This window comes from Haemaphysalis longicornis, unplaced genomic scaffold (assembly GCF_048455015.1).
Source record: "Haemaphysalis longicornis isolate Haplotype H1 unplaced genomic scaffold, Haemaphysalis longicornis Haplotype H1 scaffold_1, whole genome shotgun sequence".
Lineage (NCBI taxonomy): Eukaryota > Metazoa > Arthropoda > Arachnida > Ixodida > Ixodidae > Haemaphysalis > Haemaphysalis longicornis.
The window spans coordinates 267,758,340-267,774,796 of NW_027526203.1; the positions used below are offsets into that span (position 1 = coordinate 267,758,340).

The following is a 16,457-nucleotide window of genomic DNA, read 5'->3' on the forward strand; positions in this document are numbered from 1 at the left end:
CCCGTCGCCTCGTGACCGGGAGCGCGATCCATCACGCTGTACGTGGAGGGCAGAATTCTGCCTGCTTCCTAGACGGACACGACAAGCATCGCCCAGGGCGTGGTCGCGTACGAGCATCCCCGAAGAAGAAGAAGACATCGGAGGCGAACAGAGTTATCTCGCAGATGACCTACGATGTGCAAAGGGGCACGTTCGGGCTGAACGGTGATTAATAGGAGGCCCTGTGGATGGCGATGAACTCTACATAAATCGGCGGGACTCGGTCGTTGATTCAATTACGGACGTGGCTGTAATAGGGGCGCTGATGAGCCGTGCGGCTGGAAGGAGCGCGGGGGCACCGGACACCGCGAAGGAGGCTCGTTCCGAGATGAGTTAAAGGGCCTCCTCGCCACTTTGTGGCGGCGGCGGCGGCCCACTTAAAAGTACAAAACGCGGACTTGTCTCGGGGAGGTGAGATGAAGAGCGTAACATCATAATTTCAGAGACCTCGTCGGCTCGAGAGAAGCGTTCGTTATTCATCAGGTGCTGATAATTATCGGGGGAGGCGAGAGAGAGGTAAAAGATCCCCGAGCGCTGGGCCGCCGATAGCCGATCGAACTGCGTAATGATTTTTCAAAGGTCTGCCTAACAACGCGACTGGACGCGGCCGCTGCGCTAAAGTCATGGCGCGCTCGAAAACTCGCATTTCAAGTTTCGCGGCTGATAAACGGTGCCTTTCGATGAAAGCTCCGGAACAACTTGAAGGGACGTGCTGGCGACGGTTAATTATTACACGCAAAAGTTAAATACACAATGCCCTGAGCAATAACCATGCGAGAAATAATACGCTCGAGAGTCGAGACAGCTTCGGCCGAAGCACGTGCGGTCGGAGCTGTTTTCGTTTTCTTTGCGGGCTAATTTATGTCCCGGCTTATTTAAAAGGTTCAACTGCTTAGCTGAGAATGGCGCAACAGTGCGATGCGGAGCAAGGACACTCTTGCCCGCTTTCCGGACGTGTTTGCTATCCATCGCAAAAATTACGTGCCATCGAGTCCTCACGCGTGCTCGCGGCGCCGCTCCTGCAGTGGATCATAAGTGTGATGAAGCGAGATATGTACAGTTCAACGTTCCGTGTACGTCGGTCGCATGCTATCCTCGAGGGAACGCTATTTGAATCATCGCGTCGCTTCTCTCTCTCTCTCTCTCTCTCTCTCTCTCTCACGCGAGATTTTCCCCTTGGTCGCATAGCTGCTCGTCACAATGGCAGCGCTTTCTCGTCTGTCAGTCTCATTTTCTGCCGTGAGTGCACTGAGTAAAAGGTGCCAAATGCCATGGCGCGACGGCGCGTTCTTTGCGGGGCCAGCCATCCGTGGCATCGTGAACGCTGACGCGTGTCGCCGACGAGCTTTCTTCCCTTCGGCGGCTCGCTGAATGGCGCAAACCGAGCCGCGCCGCCGCGTGCAACGCGTCGGTGTATTGCGGCAAAGCCTGCCGCAGAACGCTGCCGCAGAATTTCGCGTCAGTGCAGACAGCTGAAATTGCCACTGCGAGAACACTTGCCACGTAACGACGAAACCAATAATACAGGGACTCGTGGGGGAGTAGCAAGATGGCGCCCGTTGCTTCGCCAATTATGTTTCATCTTAATCTTCCTCGCCCTCCCCCTCTCTATATTTCTCTCTCTCATATTAAAACGTTTGGGAGCTGCAGGATTATGACAGCGCGTTGTGACCTAACCTCGAAGCCAGTCTTGAAAGACTTAAATGCCTCAGAGAAGATAAATATATATATATATATATATATATATATATATATATATATATATATATATATATATATATATATATATATATATATATATATATATATATATATATATATATATATATATATATATATATATATATATATATATAATACAAAATACCCCACTTTTTTTCCTTTATCACGTAGTTGATCGCCGCTAATGTTTGTAAAACAAGTATTAATTGCCTATATATGTATAAGCAACCAATACTTGTTCTACAAACATTACCGGCGATCAACTTCGTGATAAAGGGAGAAAAGGTGAATGTATTTTTGTCTGGTTGCAAACTGCGTTGAAATGTGATATCCCGGTGTGACCCATCTTTGATGGGAAGATTACAGCGCGTGAAAAGAGTAGACGAAACAACGCAAGGGCTACTTCTACTCGATACCGTTCGTTTGCGCACAGTAATTTTCCTAAGAACACCTACAAACTCGCGCAATTTCCAGTGCACCACCCTGCATTTCCTTTCTGACGCTCGCGGTCTCTGCTAGACGTTTTCGTGTTGCTCCGGAGGCCGGTCGGCACTGTACGTCACCGCATCACTTCGTATTCTCCCTTTCAGCCGTCAACTTCACGCCGAGCACCTGCCCTTCCTCCGAAGCGGGTATAAAAGCTTACTGCGAGTAGCTTCCTCTGTGGCTTCCTCTCCTTCCTCCGAAACGGCAGTACTTCCTCACATGAGACGCGAATTCGGTTCCTGCCAGCATGCTGGCATTGTGTCCTTTTAAAGCCATAGATGGGTTAACATTACTGCCTTACTTTCACCACCTTTTTTTCCTTTCATTGATTTATTTTCGTTGAGGGGGGTTCGACTTAATAGGCACTTTCGCTGGAACGTGCACAAGAAGGGCAATTTCCCGTAAATGTCGTTTGCTACAAAACTGAGTGAAAATAAATCAGGTAGAGCATGGCGAGTTCACTACGTGACACTCTATTTCAACACTTGAAATCGCATTACTAATCTGACAGAGGTGATGATACCTTTGTGATGATAACGTGTGATGGTAACGTGATGGTACCATGATGATACCTTTCACCCCGTTGGATCGTATTGTGAACTCCAGCGCAAGCTCTCGTATTTGCTGTTGAATAGGGTTTTTTTTTAATTCACGCGACGTCGTCACCGACCCATTTGAAGTGAAGCGCGCTGTGTGGCGGAAGACACGGCACCGCAGCAACAAGCGCCGCCGCCGGCAGTGACGAGCGGCAGAGTCGTGTGCACGCACTACACACCGACAGCCGTCTCGGGCGCGCGTGCCCTTGACGCTCTTCCGGCCATTCAGTTCCACCGCCGCCCCATGACCCTCTCCGCTGGATGACGCGTCGGCCCGTCTTTCGGCCCTCCGGGAACACCATTGCCTCGACACGAGTTGCCATTTGCGCCTCTCCGACACTTTCTTCTGCGCCGCCTCTCGATCGACATATCGCGAATCATCGGAAGCAGGCAGCATGGCCAGTACAATGCCCTGCCACAGTCCACGCCTGCTCTTGAGGTTCTTTCTTATTTTCCCCTTTCCTCAGGGCATCCACATAGACGCAAGCGCAAGGCTTTCGTACACAACGAAAACTTCCTCATTTCATTCTGTGGGCAAATTCCTTATAGAGCCCCCAGGAAACAATGAAGTGAGGACGTAATATCCAGTATTTTTCATGCATCGCACACACACACACGCGCACACGCACAAACACACACACACACGCACACACACACACGCACACACACACACACACACGCACGCACGCACGCACACACGCACGCGCCCGTATTTGGGGGACGGGGGGTGAGGGGGAGTATTTGTGGAAACAAAGACAATGGTGTATGGTCGGTTACAGTACACGCAGGGCCAACGGCTTTGATGATATCAGGGTTGAAATTAGCAACAAACAGACCAATACACGTTTTCGTTCATGTTTTCTCGTAGGCACCGGTACCACATTCCTGCATCCGTAACTTTAGAGCAGTGTGTAGGCAACGCTTTTCTGAACTATCGGCTGAGATGCAAATTTTTAAATAGCCAATTTAATAGCTAGTTTTGAAATGGCCACTTCTTTAGTTCAGGAACATAAGATGTATAGAAGACAACTAAACCCGAAATACTTCGTGTGGGCGATAGAAAACTGGGTACAAAGTGCGTAGATGGATAACTGATAAAACTTCGTAATCACTGAAGGTTAGGGCTACTGAAAACCAGGTTCATTAATCAGATTTAAGCGCCAGCTGTACTATGCGAATCATCCTGGTTTCGTATCAACGTGACCGAAAACCCCCAAGCATGCTTCGCTATACACTTACACGTAACGCGGAGAAGCTCACCCACGAAGTATGTATATGTAATGAAGGCTATGGTCCGGATTAGAAATAGTGCGGCGTGATTTGGTTAGAACTGCAGTGGTATTGCGTCGTGATTTTACTTACCAACACATTGACTTAGTTGATATTGCGTCGTTTAGCGAGAGATCGGGTCATGTGAGCTTGACGTACAACCCTCTTCGCGCCACCTGCTATTGGTTCGCTAGCTCCTTCATCCTTTCTCTCAACATTCTTCAATTGTGTATATAAAACAGTTGAGGTGCTTACAGCAGATACGGCGCCGAGCTGTGTTGTAAAAGTACGTCATTTTCGGGTCTATATATAGTGTGAGCGTTGGCACTCTCCATTTACGTCAAGTCATCCGATAACCCGCCGGTTTTTTTTTTTTTTTTTTTGTCTAATCGACAATTTAGGTGAAAGTAGCCTGTTTACGAACTGCTACAACACCATTAAACTAGTCGGATCTACCTAGTCTACGGACAACGTCGTATGAACGTCAAACTGCTTTCTGCTGCGGCCATCACCGTTTTAGTCGGTCCTAGCCCGAAGCAGTTTTGCCACGTGAACGCCTGCGCTTTCGCCTTTACAAGCTCTTTGATTGCCATTTATGTACCGTGCACAGGATGGCTAGCTGTTTGTGGTGAGCCCCATATTTTACAGTTATCAATGTCCCGTTGTACGCGGTCAAATCCTCCACCATGAAAAGGCCAGACTGCACTGTTTGTAGCTCATTTCGTTTTGCAAGCCACTGCTCCCTTGTTGACATACGCGAGAAATGAATGATGGTCCCAGGGACCGTAACAGGTTCCCGAGGTTATCAAAGCCAGGTTCAGAAGGGCAGCTTCTGTAGACAAAATTGAGAAGAAAATATATCATACAGCAAGCAGCGCTCGAAGAGAGGTCCTGCCTCTCCCGTAGGCGCGACTGACTGGGGCGTGCATCAGAGAAGCGCGTCCACCTGTTGCTACCGCGGCACGCATGCACGCACGGGCGGAGGAGAAGCGACGAGGGTAGCGCGCTGGTGTGGCAGCGGATCGTGGGAAACCCCGGACGGCTTTTCGGCCGGGAGGCGCGCGCGCCGCTCGTCTCTCTGCTGACGCCACCGCCGTCGTCTCAAGAAGACCGGCGAAGACGACGGGGCGTTGAGGGGAAAACAGTGGCCGCCGGCTACTCCTCGGGGCACGCCCCCTCTCTTTTCTTCCGGATGAGCCCCCGCACAGCAGCGGAGGACTTCGCTAAACAGCAGCCTGGCCGCCGTACCGGCACCAGAAGCGCGGGACGCTGCGTAGCGTACGCGGCTGGGATCCCGCACGCGACCGGGAAAGAGCGCGGAAGAGGCAGAAGAGAACACCCGCACTCCAGCCGCAGGGCTTCTACAGACGGCGAACGCTGCAAGTGGGGGCAAGTTGATGCCCAATCCGCGCTTTATGAGCGGCTGCTCTTATTGCGAAACTTGTCAGCAGGGTTGCTAATAGGCGCCAGGCGTTTCAAAGAAATTCCGCCAAAGTGAGCGCGCCGGCTCCACACAAATGGAATGCTTCGAGCCGTCCGTACAAGCTTGTAGGAGCGCATTGCGCAAATGTGATTAAACAATTTTTTACCACTGAAATAAAAGAAAAAAGTTATTGGTCGGCTTAGTGACGTATTCTTGCACTGCGCCACAGCGTTGCTCGACCTTTCACGGCATGCCCCAATCGGACGTGGCGACTATCCGCGGCAGCGGTTCAGCTGGAATTGTCGTGTAGGTGCGCCTGGCCGTCCACCTTGCGAAATGTCTCCTTTGGCGGCTGTTTCACTGCGCGGGTTCGCGAACTGCAGCTCCCCGAGGCTGCCACGGCCAACAAGTGGGCCACCGCAGCGAACGTGCACAAGGGTCCGGTGGCAACACGCGGGACCGGTTGCGAGTGAAACTTTCAGTCACCGAGATCGTATATTGCCCAACACGACCCTCCTGAGGACACCTGGGTCACTTTCGACCGGCGCGGCTTTGTGAAAGGCTGAGTTCGTTCGTTATCGCGTTTTTAGCGCTTGTTTTGTCCGCTTCTCCTGCTTTTATTGACCACTGAAAGAGGCTACTCGGCTGCGCGGTCCTAAGTATACGTCGCTTGCCTAAAACGAACCGTAATTTAATTCAGATAACTACACATTAGGCCTCGGACTTGGTACTCCAAAATAAGGTCCGCTGCATAGCTTGAAGAGGCATCCAAGTTTGCGAGCCTTGCTAAGCAACGCGAAAGGTTTGGAGGCAGATTTACGGGCTAATAAAGTATTGTGACATTTTGATTCAGTTTTATTCAGAGAGACAGTTTTATTCCTTAGGCCTCTATGGCGCATGCATTTAGGCAGCTCAGGGACAAACTTAAACGAACCATCTTCCCCTACCCTTGCTCGCGCGCGCTTCCCCCAATAGGGCCTTTGGGCCTTGTATCTTGAATAAAGCCATGCATTCCATTCTCCTTTCAGTGAGGCAACGCACGTCCAGAGACACCACTCGCTGGGGAACATTTCAAATTTTCCACAGCCGAAATCCCCCAAATTATGGAGCTGTGACCCATTAAGTCAGCTGGTAGAAAATCTTAGGGGCTCGTTGAAAGACCCCATGGTGTGCTAAATTCATCCGGAGGTCTCTAATACGGCGTGAGGTTCAAAGCTTCAACGCACAGCCCTGGACACTTGCAGTTCGTGCTTCTAGTGAAACCCAGTGTGTTGCTGTAACTTGCTTGCGGGGTTTAACGTGTACGCCGAAAGTGGAACCTCCTCTGACCGAAGTGTGCTCCGTTACTTGCCTCAGCTAAGGGCGCGATTTGGCTAGCGCATTCAATGACGACAGTACACGGCATTTGATGCACGTTGAAGAACAGCTGTTGCTCCGTGCTGCCCCTGAGACCTCTAGAACAGTGCGCTTCAGAGTGTACAGATTCGGTTTTGTCTGTTATCGCTGCAGTTGTGCATAGACTGCCGACCCGGGCGCATGTTCCGAGCCGGACCGTTGGGCGCCGGTAAACCAAACGGCAGAGTGCTCGTCTGTCGTATCATCAATTATAATGGAGATGGATGGCGCCGCGGTGGCGCAGGCTGCAGTGAACACCCCCGGCGGAGCCCACGGCGCGCAGCCTTTCGCCGCGAGCGCCCAATCATTCTAATAAGGCTCCCCCTCGCAAGGCACCCGCACTTGGGCGATCAAACGCGGGCCCCCCCACTCTGCCGTGGATCGCAGCACGCACCCGAGAGAACAACGTGCAAACCCCGAGGCGCCTGCAGTTCCGGAACATCCCGCACAATGGTTGACGACGCGAAAGCGGAGAAGCCGAGAGCGAGACAAGCGGAGCGCATTTTTGAACATAAAAGACCGAAAGAGGAGAGATAGATCCAGCGGCCGGCATGGCACCCTGCTGCAATAAATAGAAGCGCCGCCATGAAGAAAGGGGCCGTAGAGAAAATATCTTCAAAACATCGGCCAAGGGCTATTGCCCTTGACTTTCGAGACCCGGGAAGCCTCCCGCTCGCACCGTCACCTATGGCCGGGAAGAATGGGTCATCTCAAATTTTCTTCAAGGTGCACGGTTAGAATCAAGCGTAACGTTGTGAACGATGCAGGGCTCTACGCATACGCTCAGCCTTGTCTCCTTCCAAGGGCAATGCTCCAGAGAGGAGGCGATCAGCTGTCGTACCGTACACGTGACGCCGGGGTTCACGAGTCATTGCCTATCGTCGCCCCCTTCGTGGTGTATTGACTTCAAGGAAGTATCCCGTAACGGTGCTGCTGTACCAGTGATGCGAAACCTGAGTAACAAATAAAAATAACCAAATCGCGCCCGTGGGTGACTTCCCAAATTAAGATGGATCGCACAAAGCTTGGAGGCATGGTTCGAGGTTCTTTGCCGGGCTTGGCGAGTAATCAACTCCGCAGAGCCAGGGGCTCTCATGGACGCGCACAAGGGGCTTGCTGGTCAGCCTTCCTGACTCCCTCCCCTTACCAAAGCCAATCCTTTGAAACAACTACCCAGCCAACTCCAGACGCCCAGTCGCCACGCCCTTGCATCGCCCGTTAAGATAAAAAGAGCAGTTACATAGCCACTACATTTCACAGTTTAAATACGTATCAAAGCTTAGTTTTGTAACACTCCGTTTTAATGTACTCGATTTGGCATGTATTTGGTACCGCAGTTGGGTGCGTCATGTGATGTGTGTGCCTTGTTTCCATGTAAAACACCATTCGGGGAACGTCCGCTGCAGCGCTCAGTGATTAATGACTGAATTAACCTGGCTTTGCAATGAGATAATCGGAGCTTGATTTTATTCAGCCTTTTATCCGCATTTGTATTGCGGTAGTACTTCAGCACTTGCTTGCCTGCTGCTGCTGTTATCAGCAATTTCACCTGTTCTACCTGCGACAAGTCGCCGTTTTTTTTTTTCCTTGCGAGGTGGCTTCTTTGAATGAATCGGGGCTTGTTGCCCAGATGCAGAGAGAGACCTCGAGATAGACGCCGAGAGAAAAATTTTCCACAACTTCGTCTCGTACTGTTGCGGTGTCGACACAGGCTGCGGTTGGCTTGACACGTGGGGCAACGCTCGAAGTATGTAACTGACCCTTCAAATCTGCCAGGCCACGTGACCTTCGAATCTACTCGGCGCTGCCACGACATGCGACGACTGTGGCCTTACCAAGGCGGTCAACCCCTCCCTTCTCAACAGGGTCATTTTCAATTTGATCATAGTGTTTATACTGCGAGCCCGTCGTATTTTTCTTTCCGGTCCCCGCTGCGTGACAGTTTTCGGCCTATTGTGACCATTGCGCGACATTCCCACCGTGCCGCGCGGCGTCCCTCTCTTTCACTCGCATTTCATTCGTATGCTGACGCAGCGTCTGTGATCGCTTTGTCTTTCGTTCTTTTATGCCGTCCTCCACTCCAGCTTTCGTCTGTCTGTGTATACTCAACCAAAGCATCGCGCCGCAGCACCGGACCAGTCAATTGGAAAAAGAAAATGAAATGAAAGAAAATGTAAGCGCACGCACTGAAGTACTCGGACTCGTCGACGCGCTCACTCTCTGTCCCTATCCCGCGCTCACCACCTCTTCTTTCGCCCGCACAGACTTCCTGCTGCTGGTGCTGCTTCTGGTCTCTTTTTCAGCCGCCTCCACCTTTTCTTGTTGTTGCGGCCCGGCTTGTCTTTTCTGCTTACGCGAGCGCGTTCTGTTTTCTGCGCGTACCGGTCATTCCATCTCGCCGCGCCATCCTCCTCACTACCCTCCTCGCTCTTGCACACACGCCGCCTTGTTTCTGCTCAAACCTCCTCGCGAAACAAGCGGACCGTAACCGCGCGGGCGTTGCGGTGGTAGTGTATGAAAACGTTGAGAGATGGCGCTGCGTGGCTGCTCGACGGCAAGTGGTAGAGCGCGCGGGGAACGCGGCAAAATTCAATTCCCGACTTGGGGGACTTGGGAGCCCGCGAACGCGGTTTTCCTTTACTTCGGGTTAAAAAAACCGATTTTTCTGCGTGTTTTAGATGGAAATGAAAAACCTTATTACTTTGTGGAACCGCGATGCATCATTACTAAAGCAAAAATAACATTAGTGTGTGTGTGTGTGTGTGTGTGTGTGTGTGTGTGTGTGTGTGTGTGTGTGTGTGTGTGTGTGTGTGTGTGTGTGTGTGTGTGTGTGTGTGTGTGTGTGTGTGTGTGTGGGTGTGTGTGTGTGAGTGTGTGTGTGTGTGTTGTAAGCTTAGTTCATATTTCTAAGACATAAATCAGGTAATCAGTGTACACACGCACACACAGACAAGTGAATGCATGCACATAGGTTAAACAAATATAAAAATGACACAATTCCTTATACGCAGCAGACAGCACGGGGTGCCCATACCGCCATAGGGTCGTTTATTTGTCAGCACTTTTTGCCGTATATCGACTTTCGGAAACACTAATGTCGCACAGAACGAACGTCCCTCGAGTAGTGAATTTTTTGTATATGTGCTTTTTCGTCACGTTAGTAAACAAGAACTTGCCGTTTATTTTACGTGCTCTTTTATTATCAGGCAAGGGGTAGTGATCTGACGCCGCCGCGCGGGTTGAATTTTAATCAAGAAGCCTCTGCATGTCTTCGCTTGTTGAATCACTGCGGCGAAAGCGGAGAGACAACGAAGGCATACGTAGAGAAACAACGGAAGGAAGGGAAAGAAAAAGAACAAAACGAGTGAGGCTAGACCCTTGACCCGGGAGCTTGATGGACTGGAGAATTGTCTCAGATAGGAATAATTAGCGTTCGTCAGAAGACCCCACCCGCTAGGCCGAGGCCCGACGAGGAGACGAGTCTCAGGAGTCTGCCGTCTTTTGTTACTCGCACCTTCTTGCCCGCATCTTGTTTGTCTTCTTTCCCTTTCTGTAAATTGCCAGTGCTCCAGTGTGCGCGGTCATTAATTCCTTTCTCACTTGACCCCTTGTTTTATGGGGTCCTCCGGCAGCCCGCAGCGTGGCTGGGGGGTCAAGCCAGATGGCGCCCCCCAACGGCCGAAAGCGAAAGCCTCTGCGGCGAAGCCCAGACGTAGGGCCCATTGTTTCGCCACCGTGGGATTGTCTCCGGCGCGAAGCGACCGCCGGCGTTTCTTTTTCTTGTCTTGAAACCGCGCAGGCCTTGAACTTGACCGACCTTGCTCCCACCCGAACGGAGACAGTGTGTCGTTGGCAGCGGCCGAACGAGCCCGCTCCTTTTGTTCAGCTCGAATGGCTACTGGCCCGGGCTGACCCTCCCGCTCTTCGGTCGGCCTCAGTGGTCCGGCCTCGGCTGTTGCTTGTTGATACTTTGCGCTTATTCACTTTATCTCCCCTCGCTGCTCACTTGCGCGCTGTACTGGTGATTAGTTGCGCGCCATCTTAATAATGACTCGCGTATCCTGTTTGTGAGAATCTGCGCCCGCGGACTCGTCAGGGTGGATGATGAGAGTTGGTAAGAAAGTTTGGAGCCTCTCTTGGGGTAAATTACGGGTACCGAGAAGCTCTCAACAAATGGCCGAGCACTGGAAGGGACGTGTGTAAAGCTAAACAAAAAAGCTTGGCCGACGTGGTTTTTGGCACCGTGGAGACGTAGCCTCGGGGCTGAGGGTAAGCGTGTGGTTACAACAGCAGCGAAGACACGCAAATAAGCGCGACCGTAAGTCTGCTTTCAAATTGCCGCCGAAAGAACTGCGCGCAAACATTCTAAAGGATAAAAAAACTACGCGCAATAGTCTAGACGAGCGCAGACAGATGGCAGCACAGGTACGGCCAACGCGCGCTGGAAAGCGCGGTGCGCATGAAACCGCTAGTGGCTGCGTGGGCTCTGAGTATTTCCGTCTTGGATCGCATTTGGCCGTACAGCCTGGAGCTGCTTTTGTCTCATTTGGTCCTTTTAGTATTACTTATGGAATGTAGGAACTTTTGTAGAAACAGCCAATTACAGCTACAGCACTGACAGGCTTAAACTGACGTTTATTCCCTCATTATTAATCGGCATATATGCGTTTCAACTTTGGAGGCCTCTGTTTGGCTTCATGCTTGATTATACACCACGGTAACAACTCCTGTTTTTGGCCTTTTGTTGCTATTTTGAGTAATTAAAAATAGACATTTGTTTGCCCTGTACCTCTGCTTCGGCCCGCGGACAAATGAAGGCACCCAGCGTAAAGGGCGAAAGCGTTTGGATTTAACTGCGTTTACGAGTTACGATCGCCTACCTTCACATGTCACGCCCGTAGCCTCGGCATAGGTGCATAGGGCAGCAACAGGACCACTGTGTTGACCTTGGTCAAAGCAGCAAATGTTTTCAGTAATGCTTATGGTGGCACTAACATTTTTTTTTCTTCCTTCAGACACCGCCATGTTCAACATTCGGTGAATTTACCTATTAAAGCACAAAACACGACTACATCGACGGCCTTACTGCGTTTATTTGAAGGACGTTAATTAAAACTGCTTTACGTTTTCATCGTGGAAACTAGAGTATTAACAAAGTCAATAATACCAAAGAACACGCCTTGTTCAAAGTGCAACGCCAAGCTATTTGTTCATATTCTCTTCGTTCTACAATTTTACCGTTGCATTAACACGAACCTTTTCTTTTTCTTTCAGACGCTAATGGCCGGGCTACGTCGTCCAACCAGAGTAAGTTTCGTTCGTACCGGTTTTTTTTATCTCAGTCGTAGCGACATTACCGTTTCGTGGTCTTTATTACACCGCATGCAGCAACACTCGGCCGAGAGCGTGAAATGAAAATATTATGCATTCTAACAATAAAACAGAAAGCAGAATATCGAGGTAGTCTGTGAGAAATGAGAAACAACCCATTAATTTACAACAAAACCACCCTCGATGTTCCCGTTTTACAGTGCTGAAAACAAAGTGCAAACTTCTGCTGCGTGAATTTAGCAGGTATCTTGTTCTGTGCTTTTATTCCCACGTTTCAATTGTTTTTATCAGCGAAATAGCCTCCTGAAATGTTGAATTTTTTCTTCCCAATGCGTGCTTTGCCGTCACAAGAATTACTCATGTTGAGACCTAGAAGCGGGCTTGTCTGTTGAATATACATTTTTAATTCATTCAGAAAGTAGTAGCCGAAGCGGAAGCTGCGTTTACCAGCTTTGGCTCTCGCAATCGGTGGGTAAAAGAGTCTGTCGCAAGCGCCACTAGTGGAAAAAGTATACAAACTGTGGCACCATCACACCGCCTGTAAGCCCCGCAGCGAGCTAACCTGCAGTAATGAATGAATTTATTGTTAAAATGGAAAGGAAAGACCACCAGCAGGCGTAGTTTGTCTCACCTAAGGGTGGACACCGTAACGCCTGCAGGTGTGGGGGTGTGGGGAATGGGGAAAACATGAGACAGGAAAGGGACGAGAGAAGGAGGTGATACATACATACATACATACATGAACCTGTAAAGCCGAATTGAGGAATTCGCAGGTCAGCGATCCGTTGCCCGTTTCAGTAAATTATCGTGTTGAAGGGTCCATGTAGTGGTACCGAGGGATACTGTGTAGACCCAGCATTCATAGTACACGCGGTAAGCTGCTTTTAAGTGGCTAGGTGGCTATTTTATGAAGCGTGTCTGGATACGGTTGATGGGGCTTACGCGGCAATGATTTTCGTGTTCTTTGAGGGTGGGGTGAATTTTCGAAACGAGGCCAAAGAACAGGTCCACGTGAGATGGGGGAGTGTGGCAGATGTGCAGGTATGACAATGGGGGCAACGTGCAGATAGGTCGACCAGGTGCGTAACATATACGGAGGGTTTCTGGTGTGGGCTGCATTAGCGAATACGTTATTGATGACTGTCTGCCGGTATCGAGGAAGTGCAGGTATACGGCCACTGGTTGTCATGCGGGGGTCGCGAAAATTTCGCCCTGATTTCCTCATCGAACTTCTCAATAAACGTAACTGGCTGTTGCTCACCCACCGTATTTATCACCTTTACTGACACGGCAAATGCGCCTTCCCAAACGTTACTCCCTGGCACCGTACTTTGCTATAACCTTCACGTCAAAGTGTCCACTTTCTTCCTTGCACCGTAACAGGACCCGTGCCTATTCAGTGATGATGCCGGTTGTTTTGCTTCGTTGTATACCATTTTCTCTATCTCTCCTTGCGCCGTTGGTTTGGACGCCGGAGCGAACTAATTGCCCCGTGCAGCCCACATGGGTGCAGTTCGGACAGCCATGTCAGCAGTATCTCTTACGCCATTGACTCGACGCCCCCACTACACGGCGACACCTTTCGGTGCCGCTTGGCCCAGCTGCACTGGGAAGGAACCAGGGGATTGTTCTTCCCATTTCGGAGCATCCACCGGGCGTTGTTTGGGCGGACTGCGTAGCGCAGCCGCGGCACTCGGGGGGAGAGGTCTTCCCTTCGGGAGGAGAGCTGCCACCAGGCGCCCGTTGATTGAGCGCGTTTCCATGATAATCGGCCGACATTACTCGGGCGCCAGGCGACATCGTGACCGCTGATTTATGCCCTCCGGCGCCCGAGCGCTCTTCCTATTATGAAGCGTGTACACCGATCCCTTCTCCGCCGGGGACGCGCAGCACTGCAGACATCCATATGACGTCCACAAAGCCGACCGTGTACAGCAGCGCTCCCGCGACAAGACGGCGCAAGGGCCGAGCCCCGCCAGGGCGGTGAAGGCGGGGCAAGCTACGCCTTTTTGCTTGGGAGGACTGAATACAAGTGATGCAGAGTCGTGGTGGTGTGGAGTCTTGACGCGAATGTGAAATGAGGCCCCTGTGACATATATATTTCATGGGCTGCGGAGCCTTGCACTGTGAGGCAATCCCGTGGTTCATCTACACTGCAATGCATTCGAGTGACCAATCCGGGCAGCCAACAATGAAATTTCGTCGAATGACGTTCTGCGTTGCGCAGTGCCACAGCGAAGACCATGTTTTTGACTGGGATGTTATGCACGTTGGTGTCATGCGCCGAATCCGCTTTTTTCGCGGCATGGATAGGTGACTCGAATGCATTGCAGGGTAGCTGAACCACGGGATTGCTTTGCAGTGCAAGGCTGCATGCATCCAAGATCGGCCCAGCTTTATCCTCCTAGGTCTTCTCTCGCGAACTCACTGTCTGTAGCATGCAAAATGAATAATCAATGCGAAATGGTGATTTGCCGTGAATTGGGGGCCAATGAACGGCAAGAAGAATTTTCACTGCGGCAATTACTGCAAACAAATGCAAATAAGCAAATTAAGCACGGGAGCACTAGGCATGTTAATCCATAAAATTTTCTCAGACCATCTAGACCGAAATTGGCGTAGAAATGACTGTCTCACCATGATTCATTAAAAACGAATGCCGAATTCAGACGTGAAAAATGGGTCCGTTGAAAAGCGAACGCATCATTTCTTTTGTCTTCTTTCTGTGCTACGCGTTTTGGCTCAATGTGAATCTAAAACGTTACCTACAAAAATATTAGTTCATGAAAATTATTGAAATGATTGAGTTATCACTGGAGAAGCGATGGTGGCGTGGCAGTGTAGTGGGGATTTGGGGGATTGATGCACATTAAAGAAAGGCACACATATCAGTTTGCGGTGCGGCAAAAGGCGATTTCGTTAAAATGACATCATTTGAGACGTTTTCATTACACGACCAGCGTCATTGGTAAGTGCAGGCTGGTATGGCTTCAATTTCAGTGCCCATGAGAATAGGCCAAGACAGCGGCTCGCCACCGTGTGTAAGGAGTACGAGAATGGCAGTCCGCTTTGGCGTTATCACATATCACTAATAAGGGAAAAAGCATTTAAAATCACAACCTTGGGTGTACACTTCATGTTGGCAGTAAGTGTAAATAGGCACGCATTAAAGGGAGAATTCTCAGGCAAGTTTGTATTGAAAAGTCGCCACGGACGCCGGGAATATTCAAGATGAGCGTAAATCCGGCGCGGCGAAACTGGAGTGGCGCGATTTTCACAGCCGGAGCAGCCATGATTAGACGTAAAGGCGGTCGCTCCTTCACACAGCCAGCAGCGCGGTGTCCCGATGCGGCTTGAATTTTGTCGCTCTTTACTGCCAAGTCCCCAGGAAGGGGTACGGTCGGCGAGAGTCATTTATTGCATGCGCGGGAGGGGGCTCATTTGCAAGAGAATGGCAGGGCGCCGCCGCTCTACCTGTCAGGCAGCCACGGGGCTCCGACTCCTGGGCACCGACCGCGACGGCTCGCTCGGAGGGTCGCGGGTGGACGGGGCATCCACGAGTGCAGGCGAACGCACCACGGCCGCATGGAAGCGAGGCACCGCCGCCCCGCCATCCTCCCCAGCAGTCTGCCGTCCATGCTGAGTGCACGGGCCACGCTCGGTTAGATATCTCCTTTCTATAGCGGGACATCGACTGCGATTCATTAGCCTGCACGTGATACATTTTCTTGGCATAGAAAACACAAACGCATCCGTATAGGTAGTTATAGGGGCTTGCGCTGCCCTTCCGTACGCCAGCGGTTCGTTCAGCGGCGTCTGCCCGTGCAGTTTCATTGAGAACCCGAATGAAGACGCTTTTGTACTGCCGTTGTCTGGGAGCTACATAAAATGGTAGCTAATCCCTATGGCCTAAATAGTGAACGGAGGAAACATGGAAAACCAGACTACGAAGAGAAGAGAAAATCAGGCCGTTGTTTCCTTCTCAGCAGCGTGATAAGCAGTGTTGAAGGAATCGTGGCAGAAGTATTTTCAAAGATGTGTTTTGATGTAATACTTTGTTTACACACGCACGCACATGCACACACACGCACACAGACATGTACGTATGTATGTATGTATGTATGTATGTATGTATGTATGTATGTATGTATGTATGTATGTATGTATGTATGTATGTATGTATGTATGTATGTGTA

The 16,457-nt window shown here is 50.7% G+C and overlaps 1 protein-coding gene across 6 annotated transcripts in view; it reads left to right on the plus strand.

The window, feature by feature from the left end:
* Sv (paired box protein shaven) overlaps positions 1–16,457 on the plus strand; it is a 225,328-nt gene that overhangs the window by 76,443 nt on the left and 132,428 nt on the right. For 5 of the 6 annotated variants that reach the window (XM_077677139.1, XM_077677171.1, XM_077677163.1 and 2 more), the window contains exon 3: positions 12,205–12,237. The exons of the other annotated variant lie outside the window; for it this stretch is intronic. In XM_077677139.1, coding sequence (XP_077533265.1) covers positions 12,205–12,237 — 33 coding nt within the window. The remainder of the gene's footprint in view (positions 1–12,204; positions 12,238–16,457) is intronic. 6 annotated transcript variants of the gene reach the window in all.